General features: G+C 36.4%; 1 protein-coding gene across 1 annotated transcript in view; it reads right to left on the bottom strand.

Annotated features, from left to right (window-relative positions):
- LOC135989821 (mucin-5AC-like) overlaps positions 1-14,565 on the bottom strand; it is a 44,999-nt gene extending 30,434 nt beyond the window's left edge. The window contains exons 1-15 of the mRNA XM_065636884.1: positions 14,493-14,565; positions 9,648-9,701; positions 8,977-9,238; positions 8,494-8,608; positions 7,775-7,865; positions 6,821-6,930; positions 6,372-6,588; positions 5,312-5,437; positions 4,715-4,832; positions 3,758-3,896; positions 2,603-2,713; positions 1,964-2,033; positions 1,026-1,163; positions 777-941; positions 192-286 (exon numbers count right to left, since the gene is read on the bottom strand). Coding sequence (XP_065492956.1) covers positions 192-286; positions 777-941; positions 1,026-1,163; positions 1,964-2,033; positions 2,603-2,713; positions 3,758-3,896; positions 4,715-4,832; positions 5,312-5,437; positions 6,372-6,588; positions 6,821-6,930; positions 7,775-7,865; positions 8,494-8,608; positions 8,977-9,238; positions 9,648-9,701; positions 14,493-14,565 — 1,884 coding nt within the window. The remainder of the gene's footprint in view (positions 1-191; positions 287-776; positions 942-1,025; positions 1,164-1,963; positions 2,034-2,602; positions 2,714-3,757; positions 3,897-4,714; positions 4,833-5,311; positions 5,438-6,371; positions 6,589-6,820; positions 6,931-7,774; positions 7,866-8,493; positions 8,609-8,976; positions 9,239-9,647; positions 9,702-14,492) is intronic.
- Positions 14,566-16,627: the final 2,062 nt, after the last annotated feature.

Below are 16,627 nucleotides of genomic sequence, written 5' to 3'. Positions count from 1 at the left end.
CAAGACTGACAAGTGAAATAAGATGTTACAACACAAACAGAAACACGTGTTTAAAGAAGGAAGTGCTGCAGTACAGAAATGAAAATACAGGTATTGTGTTAAGACGTGTCTGCAACAGTCCTTTTCTGGTAGCTAGTTGTAATGATCTTATTTCTATTGTTTCTAAAGGGAAAAACAGTCTAACAAAGTACCGTGTGGTGAACTGAGGGATTCACTGCATGGTGACAATCAGCAAAAGGTCCTTTGCTGTCAGTTAGTAGTCCACACCAATGCTGAGCATATTTTTCTGTGAACAGAACAAACAATACAAATACACATTACTCTTTGTATTTCATTAATCACAAAACCACACTGCTCTGGTCCATTAAGCCAGTTCTGAAATGACATAAAATCTCTCCTTCTCCTGCCTTTTTTTTTTTTTTTCCCCTCAGCTTGTGGGCTAAGGTTCCTAAAGCCAAAGAAGAGGACTTATTGAAGGGGATGAATAAAAGATTTTCAAAGATACTCCTGCAGTTCACTCCTCTGACACCAAGTTGTCACCTTAGACATGCTCTCTGTTTTCAATGACCAATACAGTTCCCTTCAGTTCTGTTTCTATGACTCTTCCTTTACTTCATTACTTATCCCTAGTGCATTTTGAATATTTGTTTTTGATTTCAGATGTATGTTTTTACCAGTTATATAAGTCTTTGTTCGCTTATCTTTGCTTTCCAATGGATGTATCTTCCTTAGGGACGAGCAAAAAAAACCTAAAAAAATTTCTAAGTAGCACATACCATTATCAATGCTGAGTGCACAAGGGTTCTCAAAACTGTTCTGGATATTATGGCATGAAGCCTGAGTTCTCCATGTATTTGCAAATGCTGTTGCTGTTCCTTCAATTATTCCACTTATGGCCTTGAAGTCATCAGTTTGGATATTATTGAAATTTCCACAGAGACCTGTTGAAAAGCAGTGAAAAGTTTATACTGCTCATACTAGACAAAAGACATTAAGCAAGATGTTCTTATATTTCATTTACTTACCACAGGTCTGGTCTTTGAAAATAGGGTCCAGTCGCACGAACACTTGCATAATGGGTATGATTTGGATTTCAAGGAGGACACCAAAGTTTGTCTGCATGATGATGAAGAATGATGAAGGTCTGAACACAGTGACATTAGCTACAGATGAAAAACAGAATGATCACTTTCTAAGTAAGGTCAAATGCTGGAAATAGTGCGTCATTATACTATTCTTGCATTTCTATTGCAATTGTTGCAAATTCTTAAGTGAAATCAATCCAATATTTATGAAAATAAATCAGAAATAGAAATAAAAATTTACAGTTCAGAGTTTGATTGTAGCTACCGAGTTATTAACAAAGTTATTTGCTGTCTCAACATTAAGCACTTAGTGATTATTCTTTCTAAGAGAATGAGAAGGAAAAATCGTATGGCACTGAGCCTTAAAAAGAATACTTCTATTTTTGTTTCTAAGCTTGTACAGCATACATAGGAGCTCTCAACCTGCTGGAGAGGGAAACTAAGCAGATCTGGAGGTCAGAGAAATCACATAGAATTATTAGTTGTTGAGACAGAGAGCAAAAATCTAATATCTGTCTGAGGAAGTATGAGCACAGATGTGGTAAGTAAAAAAAAAAAAAGGAGATGTCTGTGTTCAATTTTGGGCAGTGAGAAGGAAGTAAAGCTTACAGTGATCAAATCAGGAGAGTGTAAATGCTGTTTGCTTCTGTTTGAACTATTGCCAATAATTGTACTGTCTCCCATTTCTTTATGACACCAAACTTCCCACTTCTAGTTCAAAAGCACTTGTATGACTCAGGAAATATCCAAGAGAGAACCGAGGTGTGACTATGCAGGTTCTGAACAACTCGCAATCCTTTTATTTTCCATAGTTTAAGAAAATAAGCAGTTGTGGAGTTCTATTTTTATTGCTTACAGACTGTTAGAGAAAATAATACCTGCTGAGATGGGCAGCTGGGTGTAGATTGAGTTCACAAACACACCACCATCAGGTTTGACCTCAATGAGCTGATGAGAAAAAGGAACGAGAGGCAACTGTGTGAAGGATAACTATAGTCCAAAGAGTAATAATGATGATGACTCCAGTGATATTAATTAAAAAGATATTACATAAAAAGGGTAGGTTTTTTTGTGATTTCACTCCTCCATCTTTCCACTTAGTACACTTTAGTAATTTTCCCTGCCATAAAATAATGATTTTTAAAGAGACATTCTCAACCCCTTAGGGAATCAGGTCATCTTGGTTTCTTTGAACATATCTTTGTAATGAATTACATACCTTACTGTGGTAGTTTTTAATCAAAAATCTCATGTTTTTTCCATCTAATTGGTGGAGATAATAGCTTTTTTTCTGCTTTGTGAGTACAATTTTTTCCAAATTTTTTTTCCAAATTTATGGCTGATCTGATTTTCATAACAAAATCTATATTTGTTTTCACTTGATTAAAAATAGCATGTACTTATCACATATGCTGACCACAAGAGGGAGAAATGCAGTTCCCTGACTGATTAGGGCCTAGTCTCTTTGCTCCCAATATTTTAAATTGTTGTTTCCCATGCTTATTTGGCATTCTTACAGTTTGTCTTTTATTCATGTTGAGGGTCACTGTCTTTAAGCATGTCTCAGTGTCTGTTAGGCCACATTTGCGTAGTTCTACCAGGATGGCGAATGTTTCATCTTTACAGTGCTGAAAAAAAAATGCCAACAGTTATTTCATGAAAGGCTAATTACAGAAGCTTTCCCTATAAAATTTTCTCTCCACTCTGAAAAAATATTTCTGTTTCTAGAGAAGATCCAGACTCTCCCAAATCACAGGCCTTGTTTGGCCTAAGATTCCATTTTGCCTTTTGTAATGATCACAAACAATGAGGGAATTAGAATCTGGTTTAGCACTTTATTGATTATATCCGTATTTGGAGTTTTTATTGTTGCCAACTTCTAATGTTTGATTCAGTTCTACTGTATCTCTCATCTTTTTGTAGCTGGTATCAATGTTAGACAATAATTTTAGATAAAACATATTTCAGGAGAACAGTAACACACAGCTTTTTAAAAATTTTATTTTATTTTACTGAATTGTGCAGACAGGGAAAAAAGAAAGCAAAGAACAAGCAGAAAGTCTCAAAAAGATCAAAACCTTTCATTGCACATTGCTATAATTAAATATTTTTATTACTGTTAACTTTAAATTTTTCTGGGTTTTGACTTATTTTTTAATCTGTTTAAAATGTTCAAAACTGAAATGAAATACATCAATTGACTCAAACTGATATTCTGTATTTAAACTTCCCAGAAATAAAATAAAAATATTAGTCTTATAAATTCGACTTTTTTTTTCAGAGTTGTTAGTGCAATTTTTGAGACTTGTACCATTTGGCCCAATACCATATAATAGAGTAACATGACAAAAAGTATGCAACTCAGTAAGAAAGCTGGATTAATCACACTGAAGAATGAAGACTAAGTAAACGCCATGCTCTTCAGCAGTTACTACATCTCAGAATTGGAAATTTCCCAGGAAACACTATATATTAATACTCCTGCATGACATCCTAACAGTTAACTGACGCTTGTCGTTTGAATGGCAGCATATGTTCTAGTAAACATCTGACTGAGAGGCAATTTAGCATCTGTATGTCAAAAGAGGTAAGTTTCGGAAGTGTTGATTGAGTTCACTTTTTCTTTGTAGAAAAGTATAAGGCTTTATGACCTAGTAATATCTGATTCCCACCTTAGAAAGGACATAAGTGCAGTCGCCATGATGATCGTAATGTTTCTTGTCATATGTGGAAATGTGTGAACCTCCCTCTACTGAACATGTTCCTGGGCATGACATGTCTTGGCAACTCCACTGGCCTCCATTACACGTACTGGAAGAGAGGAAATAAAGTTAGCTGAAATCAGTAACTGTGGTCCAGAGTAAAAGGAATTACGGTGACATGAGGTTCAGCTATTTTGCTACCTTTTTTCCCTTCGAGCTATAGTTTGACACACAGTAAATCTAGTTTTAAGACTTTCCAAATTGTTGCAAAAATGTATAAAAGGAGTGACTCTGGTATGCATTCACTTTGCTTATTTAATTCTTTTCCTTCTTTGAACACATGAACTCTCTAGCAACAAGTATTAGATGAGTCATTACTTGTTTTCTGCAGCTAGCATAAAACGCAATGAAAAAATACTTTCCATTTTCTTATACAAATGTATCAGCAACTAACAGAAATGTAACCCCACATCTACTCCTGATACAGAGCATACCTGTTTTCTAAGGCCATGTGATAGTGCACAGGTACAGGATTTATAATTGTGAAATCAAGGTTGTATTGTGTCATCCCTTGCTTTCTCCAGAGAAGATAAATATTTGCAAATACGTAAATGACTGCAATTTCATTGCACTTAAAGAAGTCCAAATGTTTGAACAACATAGACAAAGAGGAAGCGTTTTAATTGACTGGTGAGAAATCTAAACATTGTAAATCCTTCCTTTGATCATCTTGAGTAGGAGTGCAAAGCTAGTTAAGGCTGTTGCTAAATAAAACAAAGAATGTTCTTTAGGGATATTTTGGAACTGTAGCCATCGGCTAAATACACATATCAATTAACAATGATGCAATTGCTTATAATAAACCATTAAACTCGTTAAATATATGAGAGGAGTTAGTTAGTAAGTTAGAAAAGTAACAAATATTACCAGGAATGGCACTGGTCTGAAAAAGAAGCTCCTGTAGCGTAGGTGTTGCCATTGTAAATACAGGAGCACTGCTCATGGGGAATGCAGCCAGAGTTGTTGATGTCATCAAATACAGTCCCTAGATTAAAAAAAAAAAACAAACAAACCACAAAACCTTGATCAATTAAAGAGACATTTCCTATACACTATTTTGTTTGTTGTAAATCCAAAATATCATCTTAGAGACAGATCTACTGCTGTCGTGAATGGACATGCCTATGCTGAGCACAGTAGGACTATGCCAGTTTGTACAGTAAAGGATTCAACCTTCATATTCTTAAATTCCACCAACTTAGGGACTTACTGCAGCACAAATGTCTTGTTGAGAGATTGCTTTTGGTCTGTTTGCTATTCTGCTTTCCTGCTTTCTGAATATTGCACATGTATTAGCAATTGATTCAAATATCTTTTCCTAGCTGAAACATGACAAATGCTTGTCGCTTGCAGGTGTGAAAAATCCAAATACAGGAGGCTTAAGCCCCATGGAACCTGCCAAAATCATACAGGTAAGCTGTTGTTGTTCTTTGAGATCAGAGTTGTGAGTACGTAAGAACTTGCCTGGGGGGCAGAAACAACCATCCATACAGTGTTCTTCACAAAACTGAGATCGTTCCAGATTGGTGCATGTGTCAGCACAGGGGGAGCTGCACTCCTGATACTGCATGTTGTAAGAACACTCTTTGGCTGAAATTTTAAAGGAGAGAAATTTTTTCAGTCAAAAGTATTTCTAGTTCATTGCATATGAAAATATTTATACTCATTTAAGTATTTCAGCTAGATGTAAAAACATACTAAACTGCAGATCCACTGCCAGCTCTCAAAATTTGCAAATTTAGTCACTAAGATCTATATTTGACAGTTGAGGTATGCTTTCTGTGACTGTCTGGTGCTGAACTGGCTTAATGACCGGATTTCTGGGGACAGCAAGGTAATGACCCCACAAAGTCAGCAAGGCCTGTGTTTCTACTGAAGGTATGCTTATCATGAACACCTGTGTTGCTAGAGAAATGTAAGGCTTAAGTTTCTAAAGCTTTAGTATATTTGCATTTTTCAGATACTATTGTAAGGACAAATAGTACCTCATAGGGTTTTGTTTTGGAGCAAATGCTGATGACAGTATCAACAGCCACACCTCATAATCTAGTATGTGTTTAATTCAGTGCAAATCATTGTGAAGATTACAATGATGCAAACTCCTTGCTACCAAGAAGAGATAAACCAGCCAAATACCTGTGAAGACCCAATTAGTTAATAACTGAGAATTAAAAAGTGCTGTAGCTGCCGTGAGAACAGGAAACAGGAATGCAAGCAAGCAAGCATGCATGCCTCATTCTTTCTCCTTCTTTCTCTTTATTTGCTTCCTTTACTGTCCCATTTAATTAAATACCACTTTGACTCTCAATTAGAGTATCGATGTATGTATGTGTGTCATAGTGTTTAATCCAGTTTGCATTAAAACCCTTAGCTCTTTTGCTGAAGTCTTCATGCTGGAACTTGTAGAACAGAACTATCTGGAGAACACAATCTTTTTTTTTCTTGTGTTTCCTCAGTATCATTCGAGAGCATGTTGTTTGTTACTTACTGAGCATAAAGTAAGGTTATCTCCAGTGATACTTACGGCACAGTTTTGAGGTTCTCCAGTTCAGAGGATGCCCACCAGCATGAGCACACTGCCGGGAGTATTCAGCAAAGGTGTCACAGATACACGAGGCATTTTTAGACTCTTCAGAGCGGCACAAGTCATGTTGGCAAGCCATAATGTACTCTGTAACATCAACTAGATCATTACACTCTGCAAATGCAGAGCTGGTCAGTGTTTTCTGGCATATGTCATCCTTGGGAGAAGAAAAAAAAAAAAAAGTAAATAGCTTCCAGAAAATAGAAAGGAGCAATTTTTTGGTATTGTTACTTTGTATAAGTGTTCTTTGATAGAATCTTATCTTATTAGAAAGAGGGATCTCTTTAAGTTGCTATCACCAAGGGCTTTTCCTATTGACCCATCTGAAGCTGTAGAAGGGTACAGATAAATTCGAAAGAAAAATAAAAGAATAGTGAAATGAGCCTTACAGAATTATCAGTGCAATTTTCTGGCAGGGTAGACGTGGGGTCTTCACAGTGTTCTGTTGGCCCATCCATTTTCTGCATATTCCCAAACTGCAAGACTGTCATCTTAATATCTGTACAAAAGAAGTTTGATAATGACGGTTGGGTTTTTTGTTGAATGCACTGCCTGTTATCTTTTTCTCCTCTCAAGAATTCTGCTCAAGGCTGGCCAAGGCAGCTAGTTCCCTCAAGTCTTTAAATTTGATCATCATCCTTTCCAAAGGAAGGACTATAATCACTGTTTCAATTTACCTTGCACAGCACCCTGAAAAAAGTAAACATTGAAAACAATTCTCAGCCTATTACATCTAGATTCAAACTAAGATTTTTACCAGAAAAATAACAAATTGTTTTCAGATTATAGTGAGCCCATGCACGGAAGAGAGTAAAGAATCTAAACAGGGATTTGGACAATGGAGACTGCTGTGAGACATGGTTTAGGAAAAAGCCTAAGGTGGTAATAGATAGAAACATGAAGATAAGATCTTGTAAAGATTATGCAGCTCAGCAGGCAAATGTGGGTACACCAATTTTAAGACAGAACTGACACAATAAATGCACTGACTAGACAATACAATTGCATTTTGTTTTATTGGATAGATTTCTATATTTATTTATGTTATTAGTGAAAATCTGTCTCATTTTTATGGGGTTAGCTGATTAGGTAAATAAAGCCATGGCATACAAGAAGTATTCAATCAGTCATTAGCACAGGTACTATATTTATACTTCAAGTATTAAATCACATTATCTGATTTCTGTACTACATACATATTTTTCAACGGAGATTGAATCATATTTTCTGGGTAAATCGTTTACCAGGATAGGAAAGAGGAACACTGATGATGTTAGAGTTAAAAGAACATAAAAAAGCATGTTCAGACTCCACAAACCAATTTTTATTCTTTAAAAACTTACTGTTTGAATAGAACTCATTGTAAATTGGAATGCCATTGAAGTCCCCACAAAGTCCACAGGTCTGATTGGCATATTTCTCATTCAATTCCAGCTAAAATGATAGACAGTAAGTTGACAGAAGTTAGTATAAATATTCTAAAATATATTCAAGACCACTAAGAGCATCTGCACCTGCTGCCTCTAAGTATTTTTCATCAGATCTCTGTAATTTTATTTAGCAATATAATTCGAACTTCGGGGATAGCATGAAGAGTTGGCTTGGATTTGATTTACAATACAGATTCCAAGCTATTGATGCTGTTGATGCAGACTTAAATTTTCACTGCAATATCTATATCACTCTCAGCCTCTCTCTCTCTATTAATTCTTCAGAAAGCAAATAAAATCCACAGCAAAAATGGAGTCTTAAGAGAGTGAAATTCTGCTAGAAAATCATATTTGAAGGGCTAAGCAGGCCCTATAACAATGCCAATATTTTAATGATATAATTAAAGCAATTTTTCACCCTATTTTAAGCAGATGGCTGCTATCCACTAGAAGTAAATCCATGTAATTGTCTTTAGAACTAGCTGGATGCAAACCCATCTTTATTAAGAAAGAATTGCTCAACAGTATGTGATGGGATGGCAATAATAACCCCATAAGGAGACAGGGACTGGCCTAATCAAAGATTAACTCTGCTCTCTGAAGTCGTAGACAGGTCCAGGAGCAGTTCTTACCAAGATACTGTCATCTTCATTCCACATTAACACAATGCCGATTTTGCTGGCAACTTTCACATAAATGCTGCTTTTCTCTATAGTTATTCCAGATTGGCTGTATGGCAGTTGAACTCTGCGAAAAGGCAGAAAGAACGCTAAGTATTTTCTTCTGCAGATATTTGATAAAGAAAAAAAGAAATGGCTTGTGTCCAGCATCTGTAGGGATTCTAAAATAATACAGTCGTGTGGAAAGAAAAGCGATTGAAAAATAAGGTGGTCCAATGTCATCAAAAATGGATCTGAATTTGGATCCCACTTCTCAGGATTTTTCATTCAAGTTTTATTTTTGAGATAATTTTGAGGAAAGGATTGATTTACTATGAAAGGAATTAATGGCAACTTTTTCACTATTTGTGGTGTTCTCCTCAATACACCAAAGTACTTTGCAAGTTTGAAAAAAGAGATCTGTGGTTACAAAACGAGTGTTACAAATAAACTTACCTGTTGCTGTTGATCATTATAACATCCTTCGTTAGTTCAGCAGCTACTCCTTCAATTTTCATGGTGATGTGGTTGATTGTTGGAGCATTTTCGACCACTATGCGCCTAAGCTGGATGTTGAAATCCTCATAGGGAGCGTTGCAATGGGATGCAAAAACATAATTACAGAGCCCAGGGAAGGAGAATATGTCTCCATCAAAGGTCTTGAAGTGGAAGTTGCCCCACGTGCTGCACACGCGGCCATTGTGAGCAGGATTGGAAGCTGTGAATTAAAACTAGCTATTAAAAAATTACCTACAATTCCCAGCCATGGTGAAAGTCAGCTTGTCCAAGGCTTCATTTTGTCATTGAATAGTTTTTGCCTGCCTACCCTACCTTAATTTGTTGTTTTCTGTCCACCTATCCGTTAAAAAACCTGTGTATTCATTCTTCACTCAGATCTGTTACTCATCTTATATAGCCCTATAAATGGCTATACTTCTTTTCAGCTAGAGCTTTATTACTTGTCCACATTTCAGCTACCAGTTCAATATCATGTTTCATAACCACCCTCCTTTTCCTCTTAATAATCTATTCACTTACCAGTGGTTTTCCCTATTTGTATTAGATTTCTCTCTCTACATCCCCTAAAAATGAGAACTTATTGAATATATTTCATTTCCTTTACTTACGTGTTATTATTGGATTTGTCGACATTGGCTGGATAATGTTGACCTTAGATGAAACTGTAACAGAAAAAAAGTAAGAACGAAAACAAAAACTAGTAAAACAATACCAAAATTTGCACCTAAAATTGACCTAGAAAGGACTAGAAAGTTCATATGCCAAATCTGATGAAACAATGTTAAGCCTGTTTTGTTTTACACAGGCCACGGATCAGCTAAAAGTGTGTATTAAAATTCAAAATCTGGATACTTAAATCATAAGAAATTGCTTTTGACTGTGATGATCTACATTTTCTACCTTTACATTTTAATCCTTTTGTGAAACTCTGTATTGTATTAGGAGGGGCAGTAATTCACAGCTTTCCATATTGGAGTGCTTCAGACACACTGAGCAATACAAAGGGTTAAGCTGTATTAAATTAGCCTGTTGCTGGTACAAAAGCATAGTTGTCTTCTCATTACATCTCGTCTTTCTAAGAAGGGAATAAAAACTTTAACTATCTCCTTTCCTCTCCGTTTAGCCTTTTTCTGTTAAGGGACTGAAACTTTTAGAAATGACCACAAATCCATTGTATAGGATGAACACAAATCATTACATAGTAAAAAACAATGAAGTTTGCTTGCCATTTTGATTTCCCAACATGAACCGCTGACTTTACAACTTGCCAAAGTGGTCTCATTTCCTTGTTTATAAGGAATCAAACATCCTGCATGTATATTTCACTTTGATTTTGTATATACATATTCATTCACGTATGCATACATCCTCTACAAACACACATCTGTTTTCTTAGTTAGTATTATACAAATATAACCATATTGTGTGTGTTTAGTAATTGGTATCTAATAAAGGTATTATTATTCTTATATAGAAAGAGGCTTGTTAATATACATTTATCTTTATTTGACATTACTGTCAATATGCTAAGGAGGTTTTTAGGTATTTTTATTACTTAGTAGAGAGGTATCAAATAAATACCAATACTAATATGAATACGAATACACAGTATAAACAAACATACTATTTTGTTCCTGCTGAGCAACCTCAGTGAATTTGCTTTCTGTTTCCTGTTGGACTTCAGTCTGGGCTCCTGTGAAGAAATTGTAAAAAACGTATGAAGTACAGTTTCCTGTAAGGGAACTTTTAAAGCAAAGCATTTGGGTAGGATCAGAGGACCAAGATACATCTCTGTAAGAAAAAGGGAAGAGTCCTTTATCACATCAGAAAAAATGAAACAGTCTCCCCCCTCTGCCAAAGGTAAAATGTAATTATAGAAAGAGACTTTCAATTACAAATACAGAGACTTTGAAATCCAAATAATATTTCAAGTGTATTTGTTTTCTTTGTTTCCCTTAAAACTCACTACAAGGGATTCTAGTGACTGGATCACAGCCCTTATTTCACTGCTGCACTAAATGTCACTAATATGTGAAACATAGGAAGAATTCACTAGACGTAAGAGAGTCATTTATTAAAACTGCTGTGTAGTACCTAGGTAATAAAAAGAAAAGGCACAGAACTGGTTAAAAGAAACAAGAGACTTAGGCGTTCATCCAGTAATGGCTGCAGATATTTATATGACTGTTTCTTTAGTGCCTAAGCATAGGGCCTTTTCTTCTGGAGCAGATCTAAAGCCTCAATCAGGGATCTAGATTTGTGTTATAGCTGGATGCAAGAAGGTACCTCTGTGTGATAATGCAAGGGCTCATAGCCTAAGCCATAACTCAGGAGAAATAACCAAAAGAACCACGTTTCCTGTGCTACTCCTTTTCTCACTCTGAGGTGGTTCAAACTCGCATCTTCACTGCAGCAAACCTGAAGCGTCATATTAAGTCTATTTGACCAGAGGTTCTTGCTACCCTACCTGAAGCTGAGCCACGGTGCCAAAAACAGTGGAGCAGTGGCAAAGGAGGGAAAAATAAGCCATCATCATGTGACCACATGATTAGGGCACTCAGCTACATCAAAACTGTCCTGTTTTTGTGCCTTGCTTCAAGGGTTGTTTGTGTACCTCCAGTTAAATGCTTACTGGATCAACTACATGAACTGCCTTCCAGATGAGTTCTCTTTCTCTTTATTATCACTCCATCAGGTTTTAGTTCCAGCAATGCCAGTTTTTAGGCCCAGCAATACCATACCAGAGGAGGTATTGTCAAAGACTTTTGAGAGATGACAAATACTGACCAGAACACTTTCATGCCTAGAAAAAGACCGACCTTGAGCACCTAGGTTGGTGCTCTAAGTAAGTAAATATGACAGGCATTTCCTGTAAAAGAAAAATGGCTACAACTTTATTTTGTGAAGGACTGGATACAGTCAGCATGTGACAACCGTGTTTGGAACATGTTGACCTACATGTACCTACAACCTGCCAAGTCTAAATCCTGAAACGATTTAGGTGATGAAATGATTTGTATCCGAATCCTGATCAGGATCGTGTGAATGAGCACTCTTAAGGGTCTAGACAATCTCTCAAAGAGGAACTGCCTATGTATTTTAGTCCTAAATTAAGCCCTCTTTTTCCTTATACAAAGGTGGAAAGAGTTCGCTGACTCAGAACTGGATCTATAACACCCATCTCTCTGAACAAGGAGCCACAATGGTGGAAGAGGGGGAAATGTTGAAGTCAGGGGTGTGCCATAAACCCCAGTCCCCTTTGGCGCTTACATTCCTTGCTGAGCATTGCCTCCGCTTAAGAACCTCAGCCCAGGTATCTCCATGAAAGCTGGATAACTACCTTTGCCTTAAAAATAGCTGGATCAGGAGCAACTTATTTTAAAAATTATTTTTCTAATGTAACTTCTGCCTGTGCTCACCGTGTAAGCAGATTGAGTACTTGATCCCAGAGCTGAAGGATGCCTGTCTGAAGGGATTCAAGCCCCCACTCCCAAAGAGGTCTCCAAGAGACTGCTGGCTTTGGAGGAGACGATTCTGTGCAGCACATCTAGAAGTTGCTGCAGTGTCTGCAGTTTCTTTCAGACCTAAGCTTTTAATTATTTTCTCATTTAACTTCGTGTGTGACCACTAGTGATGTATGAAGAAGTAACTTAGGACAGAGTTTAACCTTCTTCCATTTCCTGTTCATCTTTCAGTATCATAGGCAATATCATGAGGTAAATGCATTCATATCATTCTAATTGATACCGATCGGGTGAGACCAATGCCTCTGTAAGTCTTAATAATAGGCCAGAATTTGCTCTCACCCAACACATCCATAGGAATCTCAGCAGGCAAAGAATCACAGAAAGTTTGTTTATTCTAGCATGATAACCTTTGTAACAGAGCAAGATAGTATTTACATGTATTTTGATCTGTTAATTTTTCTCAAGGAAACAACAGGGGCTTTTGTTTACTTAGCAAATACATAATTCCCAAGGAAATTCTTGCTGTGTTAGTTTATTTAGCAGTTGCTTAATGCCATGTTGTTGACCACTATAAAAATAAGAGTCTTTCAGCTGTAAGAATAGTAAAGATAATTTACTATTTGCTAATATGGGAACAGACCTAATTATTAAGAATATTTCTGGATGAACCTTGTTAAGTCTATATCCAGCTGCCATTCTGCATATGCAATTATCGTTACAATCAATTTATAAAAGTTAATATTTGACCCAAAACATAAAATCAGGCACAGAATGTGGAGATGGCATGGGAGTGGGCCAATATTTAGTCTCTCAGGACATCTGAAAATACTTACCACAGAGTGCAATCCAAATAGAGAGGAGTTTGCTGGGCACTGTCTAACCACTACTCATTTTTCAAAGCAATTTATCAGATTAGCGCTGCACAGTACAAATAACTTCCTTGTTCAATGAATGGCTGAACATGCTTTTAACTGACACTGTGTAACTCTAAATGTAAGCCTGTACTCTGACTGTTGTATTTTGTGCTTAAATCGACTTGCCAGTATTTTAGTGTTTATTTCACAAACTATGAAGTAGCTTAATATTATATTTGCACTTGTCAATGTTTTGAAAATTATATACAAGATAAATTTACATAGGCAATCTGAAGATTTAAGAATGTTAGCTGACAGGACAGTAGTTACTGTACATGAACGGGACTGCCTCAGCAAGCTTGTACTCATGCAAGTAATTTCTATTTGAGTGGTCCCATTGACTTAATAGGGCTACTCATATTGATAAAAACTGCCAAGACAAGCCCTGATGGATATAATATTGACAGGAAGAAAAAAAAACATACAAAATGATGGATTGCATGTGTCAGATATATCTCCCAGTCCTGCTCGTGCTCAGTATCAGTAATTTATATAAATATTTTGCATAGGGTGTTATCAATGCACAATTAATAGCTGAAAGTCATTGTCATGTGAATATTCCCTTCTAGTCTCTTTTGCAAAAGAAGTTTCAAGAAATCTTGAGAAATCTGGTATTAACTCTTGGTAGGTGACAAGGTACTAGAAAAGATTGACCAGTGGTCTGATCTAGCAAATGGAAAACGTAGTGGTTTAAATTTCATTAAAAAATAACATTCATAACCAATCTTAATGGAAAATGCAACAGGAATAAAATGCTTTTGTAAGGCCTAAGTGAAACTGAAAAACTGACGTTTTAAGACATGAAGAATCATTCTTTTTGATTTGTTCTTCAGGGCTACCTTCCAAATGTAGTTATATGCAGTAATTTGAGGCAATATTAAATTAAATCAGTCCAGTTAATAGACAGACATTAAATGTTTAATAAAAATTGAAAAAATATATATAGAGAAATCTTGTTTAAATGCAATCATCTGTTAAGTGAAACAATGAAATGAGTATAGTTGTTTAAAATATATTACTAGATCAAACAGAGTATTATTACTTTTCCAAATAAAAAAAGAGAGCTTCTTACCTATCTGATGGATATAGCAAACTACTAACAGGAAAGCCCATTCTGGTCCCCATATCCTCCTGCCAAACCCCATCTTGAGTGGAGTCTGGCACAAGGATGTTGGGTCTAAAGTTGGTCGGGAGGACTAGTTCACCTGTGCTCTGTTGGTCTTATATAACAGGTGACTTTGGCATCAGTCCCAGATTGATTCAGAGAGTCTAGAAAGGTGGGGTTTGGGGGATTTTAGCAAATGAACAGGTAAACAGAGGATGCTCTTTCTTCCTCAGAAACTGGCCAATGTTATTTGCATTTTGGGAGGAGTATATACATCTACGTACTTATATTATGTTAAGGTTCAGTCTAATAAAGAAATACGATTTCAAATAAAACACAGCTCCTCCTCCACAAATAACAGGTCCTGGAACAAATTTAATTTGGTATTTCTTTACAGTTACGCAGATCACATTCAAGTAGCTATTTTAAGTTTTTCAATACTGTGACGGATGTCAGGCACCTCCTTGGCAAAAAAACCCACAACACCCCGATTTCTGAAGTCTGAGGAGTTGTGGAGTATTTCTTATGTGGGGACCCTGCATTAGGAAGTCACTCCACGCCTTTTGGGGCAGCTAATCTTGTCAAAAGAACAGACTAATAACCTTGAAAGGTTCTGCACTATCACATGCTCACTCTGAGTGTATGCCATGGAAACCCTTCTGAGTGACACAGACATGCATTAGGCACCTATCTGAGGAACATTAAGCCAGCTTCAGCTAGACTGTATCCTGCAATTTGTAGAGATGGGCTTAAACCTTGAAATCTACTTCTGAATTGTCTGCATAATCTGATTTTGCCTTCTCGTAGAAAATGTCAGGAGCAATTTCAGACAGTCAGGCAGCCTTACACTAGTTTTGTAGGAGGAAAAATGTTAGATTGATTATGGCCTGCGACCATGATCAGATCATTTCAGTATCATTCCTGTGCAATTTCATTCATGTCCATGGAGTTATAAGTACTACAAATTAGAGAAACAGGTGATGAATCAGGCCTTTAAGGCTGGCCAGTAAATGTTTAATATACTTTTTTTTTCTTCCTGAATACTGGCTTTTTGCATTTCTGCTAGTTCACCATTTCAAAAGCAGGAATGAATGTATACTTCAACAAACACAGACAGTGTTGCTACTTCGTATCACTTTATCCTTCTTATTTAGCTTGGCATTAGAGATACGTAAGATGAGTTGCTCTGTCAATAGACCTTACTTCAATATGGTAAAAAATGGACAAAAATGTTCAAAGTTAGTGAAATCATTCTTTTTAAACTGCTAGGTTTGGCAAAAATGATGCACAGTCCAGCTCTTGGTATACACATAACACTTGCCCTCAGTTCTCATCTTCTTCTTCAGCCTCTTGTCAAGAATGAAGGTAGCTGATGGATCCAAAAATCTTCATCATAAGAAATGGAACGAGAACTGCTGCTCAGTGGGGGATGTAGCAAGAAGCATATGGGAGATGTAATTGGAGTAGGGGAGACACAGGAGAAGGAACAAAAAAAAGAAAAGATGTGTGCTAGGATGTGTAGAGTTGCAGTAAGGACTTTCTTTGTGTAAAATGGAACAGTATGTTCTTCTGCATGTCTGGTAAGATTCAGTTCAGCAGTTTCTACTGATGTTTGTCATTTCTGCTGAAGCAGGGGAAGGAAAACAATTGAGAAGGTGTTCTAATTGTAAAATGTGGTCACAGCTGGATGCCTAATTCCCTTGGGTTCTTATCAAAATTATACATTTAAAAATATTTCCATAAAAGAATATAATGGTATAATACAATATTCCATTCAGGTGTTACTGAACTGATTTGTGTCATTTGTTTTCAATTTATTTCAGTTCATCCCCTATTTCCACTTTCATTTAGCCCTAAATATATTAGATCCTCACTCATTTAGTATTATAAAATAAATGTGAGAGAGTTCCTTTATGAGATGTTATCTGGATTTGATTTTTGGACTGAAATAAGTGGTAGCTTGCTGTAGCAAGGTTGGAGTACTAAGGTCAATATATTGGCCTGCTATAGCATAAAATGTGTTCTGTCTCAAAATATCCAGGATGTTTAGTGAAGTTACACTTTCATAATCAGTAGTAACCTGTTTCCACACCCTAGATCTA

The sequence above is a fragment of the Caloenas nicobarica genome, chromosome 5 (assembly GCF_036013445.1).
Source record: "Caloenas nicobarica isolate bCalNic1 chromosome 5, bCalNic1.hap1, whole genome shotgun sequence".
NCBI classification, from domain to species: Eukaryota; Metazoa; Chordata; class Aves; order Columbiformes; family Columbidae; genus Caloenas; species Caloenas nicobarica.
This window is presented reverse-complemented; position numbering and strand designations above follow the sequence as displayed.